The sequence below is a fragment of the Hydra vulgaris genome, chromosome 02, assembly GCF_038396675.1.
Source record: "Hydra vulgaris chromosome 02, alternate assembly HydraT2T_AEP".
Taxonomy (NCBI): Eukaryota; Metazoa; Cnidaria; class Hydrozoa; order Anthoathecata; family Hydridae; genus Hydra; species Hydra vulgaris.
Genome location: NC_088921.1, coordinates 39308205 through 39325723, shown reverse-complemented (window position 1 = coordinate 39325723; position 17519 = coordinate 39308205). Strand labels below are relative to the sequence as shown.

Here is a 17519-nt window from a genome sequence, read left to right as displayed (position 1 = left end):
CATTCAAATATTTAAAGGATGTATTTGTTAATATTTAATTATTAAATATTTTCACTGACTAAATCATTAACCATATATGGTGAGTGAATCAGTCTTAAGGATCTTATAAAATTACACTTTTTCAAAAATGTTTTTACGTTAAAAAACGTCGTAAGATGGACGTTAAACTTAAACTCTGTAGATAACAGTGCTGATAATATTGTTTATCATGGTTGGATGAGAAGTTAGGAAAACCACAACTGTACTATTAAATATGACTACCACAATTATTTCAAAGCCTAAAAATTATTTATTAGCATATAAAAAATTATTGATGTTTTTTTGAAACATGTCACGTACCTAACGTAACGTTAAAAACCCTAAATTTCTAAAAACATTAAAAACCCGCGTGTAGTTTATGAAAAAGCAATAACGTTATAGCCACTAATAAAGGGTAAATTTTTAGAGCATAAAACATTAAAAAGCGTCTGTAAATTCAAAAAATTATTTAACAAGAATAAATATTCTTTACATTTCATATTATTGAATCCATACAGGCGTGCACTCACACTTCTTTAATCAGTCATAGTGCTAACAAATACTTTTAACGTTACTATTTTTTGCGATTGTAAGTATTTGGAATAAACGTTAGCCAAATAAGAAGCCACATTAATGTCAATAAAACTATTATTATAAAGCTACATTTTGTCAAAGTAACGTATACAATTTATTGCTAACAGTGGTTTAACATGTACGATGCTAACCTTGGCTCTGTAAACAGCTAAACACGTTCGAGCGCGAAGCTGACATATGGCTCACATCATGTTTTTTTGATATAAGAGAGTCACAAATGCGTCGGGCTAACTTTAGCCCAACTAAATTTTGCTGCCTAGGTTATTAATATAAATGTAACTTTTTAAAACTACGTGTCTATTTCTCAACGTGAAGTATTTATACTCATTTAACTCTATTTTAAAAAATTATCGCTTTAACTGCATAAACTAGCTGCAACAACTTTCTTAACAAATTATTTAAACATTTTGTTTTTCATGGACGATTTGATGTTTTATACTCTATAACCGTATTTATTTTATGAGGGACTGTAACGTTTTATAGGATTACTAGAGGTAAGTTTCAGAATTTTATTTTATGGGCAATTACCATGGTGATTAAACGCAGAGTTTCCTAAAACAATTGAAGTTTAACTGCTTTAAAATTTTAAATTTTTAGATAAATTTGCGCACTTTTAGTTAATAAACGTATAAAAACAGTGTTAAATAAAAGGTCTTCAGTATATACATTTTTACAACAGCTATTTAGTTTGGCTTTTAAGCCGAACTAAAACAAATGGCTGTTGTAAAAATGTATATACTGCAAACCATATATGATTTGGTATTTATAAGATCTAAGAATCCAATTGTTTTTCATTTAAAATATTGTTATTTGTTAAGTATTTATATAGTTTATTTTAAACTATTTGTTCAAGAAAATTCGAAAAGGCAGAATAGATTGAGATTGATTAGCTATTGAATGAAAATGGATCTCCAACATACAACTTACAACTTTTGCGATAATTAACTTATCTGCAACAGTTCCTGTTATTACTGCAAAGTTGAATATTTTAAAGATAAGTTTGTTTACTACCAAACACTTATTACAAATTGCTACAAACCTCATCAATTCCTGCGTTTGAGAGAGTTTTTTTTTGCGAGTTTTTCATAATATAGTTCATCAAATGTTACTTTACTATGAACAAGACAAGATAAACAGCATAAATTGATGTTCAATATATAATGATATATTTTCCAGAGTTTTTAAGATCTAAACGTTTTTAGCCTAATAAAATATTAGTTTTATTAGAAATTATAACTGAGTAAGAAAAGAAAGTAACTTAGTTTAAAAAAAAAAATACGAACATATAAATGATTATTAGGTACAGGATAAGGGAGAAATTTTAATAGCACATCCTGTGCAAAATTATCTTTTGGTTTTTTTGCTACAAAAGATATGAAAGTTCTTTGTATAAATAGTTGAGAAAACTTTAATTGAGGTAAATTAATATTTAGTGGGGTATCGTTTGGAGTCAATAACTGCTTGACAAAGATTTTGACAAAATCAGTTTTAGGTATTGTTCAGGTGTAATGTTGTTCCAAGCAGTCCTTGTTTCAATCCAAAGTTGGCCTAAAGTTGTTGTTGTTGACCGATTTATGTTTCTGTCAACTTCCTCTCGCAAATTTTTTATTTGATTTAGGTCTCGTGACTGTGCTGGCCACTCTAAAACATTGATCTTATTAGCCTTAAACCACACTTTAACACTTTTAACGGAATGCTTGGAGCCGTTGTCTTGCAGGAATTAGAAATCCGATGGAGATTTTATCGGCATATAGCAACATAACGTTTTATAGTATTTTTTTTGTACATGTGTTGATCCATTCTAATGATTTCCAAACTTCAAATGACTGAAGAGATTAGGCTATGAGCCCAATGTTTTTTGTCTGGCAACCTTTCCAAACAGCTCGTTTTTGCGTCAGCAACTTTTGACAGTTTAACAGAAAGATTTAGTTTAAAATTTTTTAAACTTATATTTAAAATAAAAGTTTTTTTAAGAAAAAGTTGATATGTGCTATTTAAAATGGCCGCGAAAATGTAAACATAACCGCTAAATAAATCAAAACAAGCAGTTTTGATAGTTATACATGTCAAAAAAGTAGTTTCATTCAAAATGATAAACATTGATGATGCTATAAATAATAACTGCAATACTTAGCACATCATAGGTCTCTGTATTCATCACAGAAAATGGTTCCATGTCCTGCTACATTTTAGGGTTTACTTTTTTTAGGCAGAGAAATAAACTTCAAACAGGGGCGCACAGAAGGGAGGGATCTGGGTGGGTTTTCCTTGGGCATCACGTTTATGGGGCATCATCATATGACAAAAAAAAATTATCAGTATGCCAATAAAAAAATTTATTTTTATTTTTACCTACATCCATCAGATTACAGAGAGATTTCAAGCTCTAAAACAGCAATGTAGATTATTTTCCTTCATCCGGTCTACGCCAGACATCAGTTCGGACTCAAGAATCTAAAGTTAAAGATCTTGTACAAGTTTATTGATTAGTTCCGCCACTTTTCGTTTGTTCGACGCCTTCTACTAACAAATGATTGGCCTCTAGACCTTCTGAATAGCATTTATGCAAAGAGAATGTTTTATTTATAAAGAAAATATCATCCAGCTGTCTTTGTATCTTTCTTATTTCGCCAGTATTTGTGGCGATTTTTTAGCAAGTTAGCTCTCGTCAAGAACTCTCTATGAGCCACTATGGTACAGGATTATCCTTAATCATGGTACATCTTACCCTTTCAATTGAAACAGATCTTGCAAAGAAAGTTGATTACGATGTTGTAAATCCAAACTTTGCTGCTAGAAAAGCTTGTAAAGACGGTTTCATCACATCCTAGAACAAGAATATGGCCTAAATCTCCGGGCTTAAACTTCAAAGCATTTCTGCTATAATATAGTTGTACACTTTCAGCAATGGACTTCAGACTTTAACCTAAAGCTGGTCTAACATGATCAACATATCTAGATCCTGGTTCTTTCACCAAGGAATAGTGTTCCTCTACAACTGTTCTTTGATGGTATTTACCATCTACTGTTTGATGATTGCAGACTGTTGACAATGTTTTGTCACGTCAACCGTCAAACTAAAGAACTGTTACATAATCATTACCAATGTCCAAACTCTGACCTTTCAGCTCTTGCATGGTTCGATACCTTTCTTTAACAATTTCGCTCTTATCAATCACAAAAGATTCGATTACTAGATATATATATATATATATATATATATATATATATATATATATATATATATATATATATATATATATATATATATATATATATATATATATATATATATACGTTGTGCATAACGCGTGAAGCAATGGCTGCTGTAGCTTGAAGTGATATCCAAAATCTTTAGCTAATTAAGGCGGCGTTTGTAATTTCCCTTTGCATTTTCGAAAAAAATTGATGGTTCAGGGCTATAATCGAGGTCATCAGGTTCCTTATCCTCATCAATTGTTTAGTCATTGATCATTGTCAAGAACATTGACGTTGATGTGAGTTCATTATTATCAGACTGCAATGAGCAGGACGCAGTTGATTTAGAACTACGAAGGAATTCTTTTATCTTACTTTCAGCACGTGCTTGTAGCATTTTGTTTTCTTGCAAATCGAGCGAATCAATGCATATTAGGTGCTTTGTTCTTTGATCAGCAAAACATTTCTGGTCAGAGAATAAAGAAAACGCAAATTTTCTTTAAATTTTTCTAATCTTGTTTTAGTTTCCATGCCTTTTTCTATTCTTTTATAAACAGATTTGATACCAGTATTGCGCTTGTGATATGATTGAATCATATCAAGAACACGTTACTTTGAAACTGCAGAAGTGGAAGCATTAGAATACACCATTTGCAGCTTTACGCATACTTGCTCTGCAAGGCACAGTGGGCCAGGTGGCAGACCAAAGTAAAAAAAATATATATTTTTTTAAATATTAAATTATATTTATCATTTTATTGCTTAAACTAGGAAGTTATGTCACGTGACATTTTATCGCTGAAAAAAGTACTTCGTAAGTTTTTGAAAAACTTCGTCCAAAAATCGCAAGATATGATTTTATGTATACCAGTATTGCTCGAAGAACAAAAACCCACCCATGAAAATTAATAGTACACACGTATATATTTTAGAAAAAGGACATACTACAACAATTTGTTTTGCTTTAGAATTGATAAAGTTATTTAATTTTAAAAGTTTTGTTTAGATACAAATAAATTAAGATAATTCTTACGCCCTCACATAAAAATAGATTCTGCAACTATTTATTTATTATGTGAATAAGTTTTGGTATTTTTTTTTTTTTTTTTTTTTTGTAGTTTAATAGGGTGGGTTTTTGTTTTGTTTGTGTGGGTTTTGGAGATTTTTTAATTTAATTTCCCCCGTCTTAAGATATTTCTGAGTGCAATCAAAACTTCATAATGTAAATTTTGTTTTAAATTGCCGCTTTGCTTTAACAAATAAACATCTAGAATAGAATAGAAAAGATGCTGTACACACTTGAGGAATGTTGAGTCTTAATTACGTAGAATTAAGACTATGACAGCCGATTACCAAAAAATATTGTTCAGAAACTAAAATATTTATCAATGCTGCTTTTAAAAAGGTTTAAGTTATCTTTATCTCTTATCCATTGAGGAAGAGAATTCCAATCATTTGTAACTCTGTTTGTGAAGAAATGGTGACGAATTCTCGAATTGGTAAATTGTCTGCGTATTCTACAATTGTTACTTCTACTTGATCGTTCCAGCTCAAAATTCATCTAAATATTCAAAAGAGTTTTTGATCAACCCTAACTTTCTGTTTGCTTTGCATATAGCTAAATTAATATGATATTTCCACTCTAGATTATTTGAAGTAAAAATCCCAAGACCTTTTTCTATTGTTGTTTCTGTTAAAACAGAGTTGTTCAATTTATATTCATATCTAGGATTCTTTTTACCAATAAACATGACTTTACATTTTGATTCATTAAATTTAATTAATCAATCTTTAGACCATTTTACTAACATGTTAATGTCCTCTTGTAATAATTTATTATCATCAAAACAATGATTGATTGAAATAACTTTGGTATCGTCTGCATATAATTTAGTGACTTTAATAATCTCTCCACATAGGTCATTAATGATGATAACAAATAAAAGAGGTCCGAGTACTGAACCTTGCGGTAATACAATAGTAAACATCTTCCAACTTGAAATATATTCTCCTATCACCACCCTCTGAGTTCGATCTGACAAAAATGATTTACACCAATTTAACAAAGATGACCCAAATCCAAGTAAATAATTTTTTCAGTAATTTCCTGTGAGAGACTGAATCAAATGCTTTTTTGAAATCCAAAAACATAATATCAACTGAAATGTCCTCTTCATACGCTTGCGTGATTAAATCTAATGTTTCCAACAGGTTTGTTATACAACTTTTGTTGTTAACGAAACCATGTTGCTCTTTAGAAATTAAATTGTTTTCAATGAGAAACACCATCATACAATCTCTAATAATTCGCTCCATAAATTTACCAACAATTGATGTTAATGAAACTGGTCTATAATTTGTTGGATCTAGTTTATTACCCTTTTTGAATAATGGAACAACTTTTGCACATTACCATAACTTTGGAATAGTTCCTGTACTAAAAGATTTATGAAATATTAATGCTAAACAACTCGACAAAGATTCTGAACATTCCCTTAAAACTTTTGGGTGAACATTATCAGGACCTACTGATTTGTACATGTTTAAATTACTTAAATGTTTCTGAATAATAGGAATACTAAAATATGTATCAGGAGATTTTTTTAAAAGATTGTTGCCTAAAATTTCTTCTGATGAATCATCTAATATATAAAAACAGATGCAAATAACTCATTAAGAGTGTTTACTATCTCTTGATTATCACTAGTTACAATACCATCATGCAGCTTTATTGCTTTAATAGAGTCTTTGAATCTTGTTTTGTTATTTATATATGCATAGACACTTTTAGGATTGTTTTTGAATTAAGTGCCAAGATTCTTTCAATATAACGAATACTTTTTTTGAAGTTTTTTTTTATCTTCATTTAATTTTTTATACTTATTGACTTCTAAAATACTTTTAAAACCTGAATTACTGTTTCTATACCAACTTTTTTGTTTTTCTCTACAAATACTTCTAAGTTCACTTGTCATCCACAGTGAGTTGTTTTTGTATTGAAAAGAGTTTTTATTCATTGTTGGAATATATTTTTCACACCCTATTTCCAAGCACACCACGCCCTTCAAATTCTTGTACCCAGTTTATGTTATTAAAATACAAATTTAGCGCTTTATAGTTTCCCTTTTTCCATAAAAATTTTTTCTTCCTTATGGTTTATTGTGATATTATTAAGTTAGACCTATTTTCATATCCAAATCTAAATTTCAAAATATGATGACCATGATCGATGCCACCTAACGGTGAAAAATGCTCCAGAATATAAACTCTGCTGCTATTATCAGTTAAAATGAGGTCTAAAATGTTAGTATCTATACCAAACTTTACTTGAAAACTAGGATTGATAACATTTTGGTGCAGGTAACAGTCATTTAACGACTCAATAAACATACTTGATGTTGTATCGCTCTCATTTATAATTTCACTCAAGTTTTCGTCATTCCACTTGATGTTTGCATAGCTAAAATCACCACAGATTAAAATACCAGAGCATTTGTTATTTTGTTTGAGTATATATGCCTGCTTTAATGATTGTATCATGTCGACACACTTATTATTATTACTAAGACCTGCCCGGTAAATACAACCACATAAAATTTTCTCTTTGCCAAATTCAATCTAACACCATACTTGCTAAATATTTTCATTTATAAGAGATTTAATATTCTCTTGTATATAATGTATTTATTTATTTCATAAGATTTAATATTCTCTTGTATATAAATATATACTCCACCACCATGACTAAATTGACGATCCTTTTTAAACAGATTATAACCCGGAGTATTAGTAGTAGACATTACTGACCACCAAGTCTCGTAGACAAATATAACTTGAGCCTTAGATCTGGATATATCATCAATGAATTCATCAAATTTATTATTTAAAGAAGTTGCATTTGTATACCAACCTGTTAAATAATTAATTTTTTTTGTTTTTAAATCTTTTTTAAGATTTTTAATACATTTCGTTTACCAGCAGTGTAAACGAAATGTATTAAAAATCTTAAAAAAGATTTAAAAACAAAAAAAATTAATTATTTAACAGGTTGGTATAAAAATGCAACTTTTTAAAATAATAATTAGCACTTGAATCCAAATGCTTTCCTCTTCCAGTGACTGTATCAGGGTCACTTAATTGGTTATATAAATATTGACAAGGAATATGCATAGAATCTCTATAATTATTTGTGTCAGTGTTACTCTGTGAAGACTTGAACAATAATTGCAATTTGTTTATTAACACCACTTGTTTATCAGGTTAATCAGGATTTACATAAACTAGCAGAAAGCAACCCGTAATACGGGTTACGGTCGGTCTATTACTTAATTTACAGTGGCTGTTTTCCACAATTTAAAGTTGCGAAACTTTAACTAATACTATGTAAGAAAAATGCCTTCAAATTAAAAAATTAAGCCATCTGCAAAATTAAAATAAATTAATTTACCAATTATTTAACGTTATTTGAGTAATTTAAAACTGACATAGGTCATATCAGTGTATGGCAGAACCATTTTCCTAGACATTACAAAGCTCAACACAGTACGTTTTTAGTTACTGACACAAAATAATAACACTTCATCATGCTTTAAATTGACGAAAAAGTAAAGCTAAATTCTTATTATATTTTTCATATCATGAACTTTAATTAATAAGATTAATATAAAGTATACTTTGACACTAATAAAAGACAGTATATTGACAGTATATTTGAAGTATATTTTCTCATATATTTTGAAACAAATAAAGGACCTCCCTTCCTCGTTTTTGCCTTAATGGTGGCCAGGAGAATAAAGTTATTTTTATTAAGAGTAATCAAGTTTTTGATGAAGACTTTCTACCAAAATAATAAAATGTAAAACAATGATTTACATTTTTAAGAATATTTTCTTTTTAATATATATAAGAATTTTTTCTTTCCTCAAAAGTGTTGCAAATGCAAACTAAGCTAATTAATTAGTTCAACCCGTTATCAAATTTAAGTAACTTCGTATTTGACAAATGCGCGAAACTACAATAATCTCCATGTATTTAAAGGTTTTTAGTTTGTTTTTAGTTGCGACCCCTCTTTAAAAACATCTCTTAAGTTACGTACAACAAATTATTAGGCATAAAAAAGAGAAATTTAAAAAAAAATTGAACTAATTGCATATATTTATATCATTTTAACTGACAAAAAATTTACAATAAAAGGAAATCAGGGTATTTTTTTAAAAATCGTATAAATGCGTCAATCGTAAACCTTAAAGAAAAAAAAAATGGAATTATGATACCGTAATTACAAAAAAATAAATAAAAATAAAAAACCACATAAAAACTCAAAATCGATTTACCTATTTATAGTAACCTATGTTGACATGGCAGTTAATATAAACATTTATCGAAAATGTAACTATAAAATCTGTTTCCAAGTACAAAAGGATTAACAATACTAAAAAAAAAATCAAATTAAGATATAAATTGCATTTTTAGCAAAATGTTGTCTTGGCTTTTAGTAAATAAATAAAAGCAGTAAGTTCCAATAATGAAACTACCAATTATTCATTTTTAACAATAGACACCAACGTGAAGGTAAGCCAAGCAGTCTATCAACACAAAACATCACAACAATAAAACATAACAATAGAATATTTACACCACACCCTTGATCCTAAAATGCAGCGAAAATAACAAACCAAATTAAAATATGAAAGACAAAATTAGAAAACCAATTTTAAGTTAACTATATTTATCTTTTTACTAAACATATAAATACATAAAAGTATATTTGCTTTTATATTCAATATTAGTTATTCAATTACTTCAAATTTAGGACATTAAAACGCCCTAGATTTAAAGATCAAGGTTGCATACTCTCTCATACACATTACGCTAAATATTAACAGATATTGTGTTTCCAGAATAATTAAAAAAAGGCTAGACAACACAACCTAGCTCTAAAGCAGTAACACCGCCTGGCACTAAATACTGCCAAGTCACACCTCTGTTATAAGTACACCGCTTGGATGGCAAGGTTATCAATCTTGCTCAACATAATGCCAAGTCACACCACTTTGAAAACATGGAAACAACATAATTTTAACATATATACAACTATAAACAAATATGGTTTTATATAACAAATATAAACACATTTTATAACAATATTAAATGACAGATATATTTATCAAAAACTATGAAAAAAAAAATTAAAATAATAAATAAAGTTATACATACAAAATGTGCTCACAACCTACAAACAGTAAATTTTCGAAATGAAAATCTATAGTGAATGAAAATGAAAAAGACTATAAATTAAGAACATTAGAAAATATAACATCATTTGTGTAACACTTTCCACCTACCATACCTTGAATGAGATGTTTATCAATTTTAAAAAACAAACTATTAAATGCTCTAGTTCTTGAACATGCAACATATAGTTGACCGTGGGGGAAATGCGGTTTTTAGATATACCCCAACTCTATCAAATGTTTGACCTTGACTTTTATTAATTGTCATTGAATAAGCCAATCTGACAGGAAACTGACGATGCTTCAGAACAAAAGGTAAACTAGAATCTGATGGAGCCAACTGAATTCGAGGAACAAAAACCCGTTTACCACCAGAAACACCTGTCAAAACCTCTGCATCAATATAATTATTTTGAAGAGCAGTAACTTTCATTCGAGTACCATTGCATAGCCCAGCTTTGAGATCTAAATTCCTAAGTAGCATAATTACACAACCAATTTTTAATTTTAAACAATGAGGTGGCATACCTGAAGGAGTTAAGCTGTTCAAAAACTCAACAGGAAAGTTATTTCTTTCATTAAGGTCATCAGTATCAATTTGATCAGCACTTAAATAAATTTTGACCTCACTCGGCAGACATTCAAGCACTTCTTCATTGATTGATAATGAATAAACATTAGTTGGTGTTAAAATCACGCGCTTAGAATAATCATTTTGATCAGCATCTTCAAAAATCTTTTCAACAATCGATTCATTTTCTCTAATAATGCACTGATTTGGTATTTTAATGCATCCTTTAAAAGGATCCTCCTCTTTGACAGGCATTGTTCCACTACCAAGTTTTAATAGCCATTGGGAAAATTCTCTTTCCCCATCATGTACTCTCATATTTTCAGTTAATGTAAATTTCTGCACCCATCGCCGCTGTAAGGAACATTTTATACTCGATTCTACAATTTCAGCTGGTTGTCCTCTTTTTACAACAGGCAGTATTTGCCTGAAGTCACCACCAAAAAAAATGACTTTTCCTCCAAACGGAAAGTTGTTGTTGCAAACATCTTTTAACAACCTATCAATTGCATTTAAGGCATGTTTAGGTATCATGGATGTTTCATCAAGCAAAAACAAACTAACTTGTTTTAAAAAATGTCATGTATAGAGTTAGGGGTTACATTACATGTGGTGTTATCCAATATTGGGACAGGAATTTTGAATAAACAATGCAATGTAGATCCATTTGTAAAAAGAGTTGCTGCTATGCCAGTCCATGCAGCTGTAGCAGATTTAAAACCCCTACTTATGGTTTCAGCAACCAAATAGTTATACGTAAACGTTTTTCCACTACCAGCTGGTCCATCCATAAAAAACAATCTGGAATGTTGATTTTCTACACTTGGTTGCTCGTTCAATGCAGCAAGGACAGCATTACTTACATTTAACTGATTGACATTAAGAAGCTGTCTCATTCTATTAGCTTCGTCAATTGATTTCTGAACATTATCATTTAATTTTTCTAGATTAAAATCTATGAATTCATCAAAAACAGGCAAATTATAATCAGATAGCGTTTTACCACGTTGATTAATAATCTTTTCAATTTGACGAAGAGTAGCATGTTCAGCTAATATAAATGAAATTTGGCGATGAATGAAATCCTCCATCATAAAAGCTTTGTATATATTCCAAAGATGCAAAGAGTTGTTGGCTTCACAAAAGGTTAAAATAACTGAAAACAGCTGTCTAATTTGCTTAGGCTTTGGCTTTAAAACTGCCTCAGAAAGAGTATTCTGCCATTCAGTGTCATCTTGCAACAAACCTTTTAAAACACATTAAAACACATGCTTCAAAAGGTTTCAAGAACTATTCCATTAACAGTATGCAAATCTTCCCAAGATGTTGCTCCTTTTGCCTGCAAAAGTAACAATCTAAGAAAAAATAATTCTCCTGTTGGACTAACTTTATGCATTCTTACTATCACCTTATTTCCACCTCTTTGTCTAACCTACCATTTACAATGTTTATCATCAAATACAAAGTGATATGGAATGTCTACATTTGAATAGCGATGCGCTCCTTCATTTTCAGAATTTAATTTAAACCATGCCGTAAGGTGTAGATCGCGTTGGGCAGCACGATCTAAAGCCACTTGTTCTTCTCCTTCTCTAAAATACACAATCTGATTCTCAGGAAGATGAACCTTAAGACGGATAATAGTGTGTGACATATGACTTATAGGATACTCAAATATTCGCCACAGTGCCTCAGGTGCACTAACATAACGACAATCTAAAAAAGTATTTACTTTATTGTGATTAACCTGTTCATTTATCAAAACATTCACACAATCATGCCCTTTGTATATGTATTTGTACAAATATTTAACAGCCTTTACAGATATGCAAGCTTCAACATTAATGTGGGCTTGATATTTCTTAGATAACCAAGGATTGTAAGGTACCACCCAACGGTTATCTACATTGTTGCCTTTAATATTGATAACCAACCCATCATCACGACGTCTATATTGTGGATAACCATTGTGAACAGCTACTGTGTTGGCATTAAACTCTTTAGGATAATTTTTGCTGCACACTCCATCTTTTATGCAAGGAGAATTAGGATTCAGTATCCCACATGGGCCGTGAATCATGCAAGTTTAATTAATAGTATCATAAAGTTCACGATTAACAACCGGATCTGGAATTTCAAGCTTATCATCATTGGCTAAATGAAGTAAAATGTGGGCATGCGGCAAACCACACTTTTGAAACTCAATAACCTGAACATGCGTTACAACTTTGCCTAATACACCATTTTTGAATATATCATTGAGGAGGTTATTTAACTTGAGTTTAAATACTCGAGTGACCAAATCAGGTCTATCATTTGCAGTCTGACCTGGATATAAATTTTCTGTTATTTCACGTCATTTTGGGTTGCAAGTAAAAGTAATAAAAAGATCTGGTTTACCATACTTTTTAATAATTGCCATAGCATCTTCAAAATTTTCTTTTAAAGCTCTAGGACTTCCTACATAAGATGATGGCAAAATAACTACTCGCCCTGGTCTAACATTACGTTCGTTCGCAATGTTGTTAACATATTCAGGTAAGGCATCATACTGCTCGCTTCTCAATTTATTTTGATTATTTCTGATAAAAGCAAGACGATGGCCTTCAATTTTTACATATGCATCTACAGCATATTGCTGAAATAGTTTCTTGCCATAAAATAATGAAAAGAAAAATTGCCGAACGGAAAGTCTATAATTGTAGAACTGAGATAGTGTAACATGATTTCTAACCAGTGTGGCACGCTCAGGGCTATGCACTAACTGATTATGCCAACCAGCATCACCTCTTGGGAAAAAGAGAGGATAAATCATAGGATCTAAGTTGGCTGACATACTTGATACAATTTTTAAAGGATGACCTCTTGGGTAAATAACAACTTCCCTGCAAGTTGGGAGAGCACCATCTTCACCAACAAATACAACTGCAACTTCATCGTGTGAAGGTAGATTATAGCAACGCCTATCACCCCCTTCAAGTAAAAACATTTTTACAACAGAAGCTTGGCGACCTTCTATAGCCGCTTGACGAATTTCTTCATCTTATACTTCAGCCATATTTTTAAATGCAAGAGCAAATGGACTTAGTTCAGTAATTATAGTTTGCAATTGAAACATTAAACTATGTAAACAAAGATAATTGCCACGTTGTTGCATTCTAAAATATACTGTTGCAAGTGGATCATATATATATAGTTGAGAATATATTGGTAGAATATCTTGATCTGGCCTAAGATTACCTACACGATGATAAATCTGGCCATATACTTCAAAACATGGAGGCCCATGATTTATTGGTTTAACTACAGTTGCTTTAAAAGAAGCGAAAGAAAGAAAGGCATTATAATTTCAAATATGTTTTAAAAAATTAACATTAGCATTACGATCTACATAACTCCCTACAAATAAATCCTGTAAAACTTGTGTAAATGGTGAAAGTGGAGGTAAAGCTACCTTACCATTATGGCAACATAGAAAATGTGTTTCATCTGGAAATTTCTTAGCACCACAGTGCTGACAAATTTGATTCATTTCTCCTAAATAATTATAATCTGGAATAGCATTGCTTCTTGCTATAGAATACATTCGTCCTTGTCCAACAGATCATCTTACATTTTGGCGATGATTAACCTCGCCTCAATAGCCTATTTCTTTCATTTTGTAAATGATTAATTTCATCTCGCCTAAGTCTATTTCTTTCATTTCGTCTACGATTATTTTCAACTTGCCTTATAGCACTTACATCGTCTTGTAAATACATAACTTCATCTAGCCTATCATCCATTTCAATGTCATAATTATCATTAAACATATTTATCAAAGCAACACTAACTATTTCTTTGTTTTACTACTCTAAAGTTAACAATAAAATAAAAAAAATTAATAAGTAACTAAAAAAATCTTATTCGAAAAATTATAAAATAAAGAAACCAAATAAATGCAAAATAAAATTAATTTGCCATCATCAAAAGTAATACACCTGTATTACTTAAGTTTATTTATTTAAAGTTAAGAAAAACCTGCAACCATATTAGCAAAGACTTATATAAAAAAGTTAAAATTTATTTTGTTTCTAATTAAAAAAATTAGAAAATAAACAAATATCCTTTTTTACTAGAAACAGTTAAGTGTTTCTAATAATATATATATATATATATATATATATATATATATATATATATATATATATATATATATATATATATATATACATACATACATATATATACATACATATATCCTTGGAGTCGCGGACAGTGTCATAGTTCATGTGTTGGGAGAAAACATTGAACAAAATGTTTACCCCCCCCCCCCCCAACACACAAAATATGACGCTGCTGCAACTCCAAGGATATATATATATATATATATATATATATATATATATATATATATATATATATATATATATATATATATATATATATATATATTGAACTATTTATTAGTGAAAACATATGAAATCCAAAATCTTTTTTATAACATATATAGTACATTTTATAAATAAACCACTACAATTTCCTTGGTACAACAACTCGATCATGATTAATAACAACTCTGTAAACATGAATTTTCAAATAATCTATATCTTAATAAATTATAAACAATTAAACTTAAATAAAAATGTATGAAAATGATTAATGGTATATTAAATATGGAAAAACAAACATATAATAACTATAAGAATTATAGTAACTTATATTTTCAATATTAACATCTATAACACATTTAAAAGTACAATTTAAAAAAAGATTACAATAAACTAATTACTTAATAAAATTTTAAAAAGATTTTCTATTACCTATCAATTTAAGCTACTAAACATTATCTACCTAATGTCAACTTAAACATTTTCGTAACCAAGTGTTTTCTTAAAGGTCATGACTTCTTTAAGAAAACAATTCGTTAAGAAAAGTCTGGAAACTACTTAAAAACTAAGAAATAGTGTATTTTACAGAATACAGAATTGTAACTAACATCGAACAATAGGTATAACTATGCGCACTAATAATAATATTCACTGTGCTATTTCAGATAAAAGTCACTAATTTATGCTTCTGCTTGAAGAAATTATATTAATGTATTTATATTAAGAAACAAAAGCAGCGAGTTCTAGTAATGCAACTACCTATTAATCATTTTTAACAACAGACACAAACATAAAGATAAGTCAAAGGTAACAACATTACACAAAAAATAATTAAAGATGTTATGTATTTTCAGAATAGTTATATTGAAGGCTAGACTACACTTAGACCTAAAGCAGTAACACCACTTGACTGGTAAGGTTGACGAATCTTGCTCTAGATCTATATCTCAAATATATTGTGTGTTATAGTTATACTAACTATAAAACACAATATTTTTTTAAATGTTATATAACATATAAAAACACCTCATTTAACAATCATGTACACATTAGATAAAATCAGGGATGCAGAGTACCAAAAAGGACTCCGGATTTAAAAAAAATATAAATAAGTTTATGGACTACTAATAGGAAAAAAATACTAATAGGAAAAATAGGAAATACTACTAATAGGAAATACTACTAATAGGAAATACTACTAATAGGAAATAAAATAGGAAATACTACTAACAGGAAAAAAGACTTTTAGGTTAGAGGAACAATCGTTTTTTTAGCCCAGAATTCTTAGGTATTATGGCGGCAAGGACTCCTGGCTTATAAACAATAAGTTTCAAGTCATTAAATCTCATGAAATTATTATAGCAGATAATAAGTCAATAAACATGTTTAGAGCTTCTGGACACTACAGACTTGGAAAAAGTAGATACAAAAAGCTGGAGTCCTTTTGGGACTTTGCATCCCTATATAAAATACATTTCATACTATTATAAAAACACATTTATATAAACACATTTATAAAACAACTATATATATATCACTACATACACGTATTTATCAAACTACATATATCATCTCATACACATATTTATCAAAAACTTTTTAACTTTGAGCATAAGATAAACATATAAGCAAACCTTTAACAGCTATAAAACAACATTTATTAGCATTAATTCTTTTTAATGTAACAAAGAATGCAGACTACAATTTACAACATTGTAATGAAAAAGATGAAACCATTAAAGAACAAAATTATAAATTTCAAATAAATACATATTCAGATACCTTAAATCAAATCAAATCAAATCAAAATGAAGCATAACACAACATTCTTTTGACAAATTCCAGAAGAATTTTTTTTTATTTTTCTATTCCTTATTATTTTTCCTAAGAATATAAAATATACATATAGATATAGAGCAATATAAAATAGATTGAAATGAACGCAAACTTATGTATATAAACTTACATGAACACAAACAACAATCTTATTCTATTTAACTTTTCATATTAAACACATAAATAAAATTTTATACTCATTATTCTTTCTACAAAAAATAATCTTAATCTATAAATAAGAAAATGAATTGAACTTACTAAAAAAGCCATCAGCTCCTCTTAATTGCTCCAGAAAATAAAACAATACTTGCTTAAAATGTTCTAAAAAGACTAACGACAAAACTGTAGGTACGTGTGTAAAAATTTCAAACTATTTATTTATTCAAGTTTTATATATGGTTCGAAAGAGCTTTGAATTTGTAATAAAATGGTGAAAAATTTATGAAAAAAGAATCATGACAAAAAAAGTTATGCTCTTTTAAGTAACATTATTTTTTATGATGCATTGCTTAAGAAAAATGCAACTTACGTATAAAACTCGCGTTCGGCTAACGGCAGCTTTGTAATAGAATCATTGTTAATTTGCGCTTGATTTTGCATAGTAAAATGTGCAAAACGATTAAAAAACGTAATTGAAAAAGTTTCGAACTAAGTAACAAAATATTTTTAATGATTAAAACGTAGTAGTAAAATTTATAA

The 17519-nt window shown here is 29.2% G+C and overlaps 1 protein-coding gene across 2 annotated transcripts; it reads right to left on the bottom strand.

Annotated features, from left to right (window-relative positions):
- Positions 1–8934: 8934 nt before the first annotated feature.
- On the bottom strand, positions 8935–17377 carry LOC136076926 (ATP-dependent DNA helicase PIF1-like). Of its 2 annotated transcripts, XR_010636690.1 has the most exons (4): positions 17079–17377; positions 16767–16868; positions 9144–9241; positions 8935–9052 (listed from the first exon to the last, which is right to left on the bottom strand). XR_010636690.1 is itself a non-coding variant. In XM_065790836.1 (2 exons), exon 1 carries the CDS (start codon positions 11146–11148, stop codon positions 10207–10209), a length of 942 nt encoding a protein of 313 aa, XP_065646908.1. In that variant the 5' UTR covers positions 11149–14718; the 3' UTR covers positions 8935–9052; positions 9144–10206. The 2 variants fall into 2 exon arrangements, 1 of the variants encoding a protein (XP_065646908.1); XM_065790836.1 differs by lacking the exons at positions 16767–16868; positions 17079–17377 and having other exon boundaries at positions 9144–14718.
- Between the last annotated feature and the right edge of the window lie 142 nt (positions 17378–17519).

Excerpts from the sequence above, each read along its gene's own strand:
- LOC136076926 (XM_065790836.1), bottom strand. The coding sequence starts at position 11,148 with ATGATACCTAAACATGCCTTAAATGCAATTGATAGGTTGTTAAAAGAT.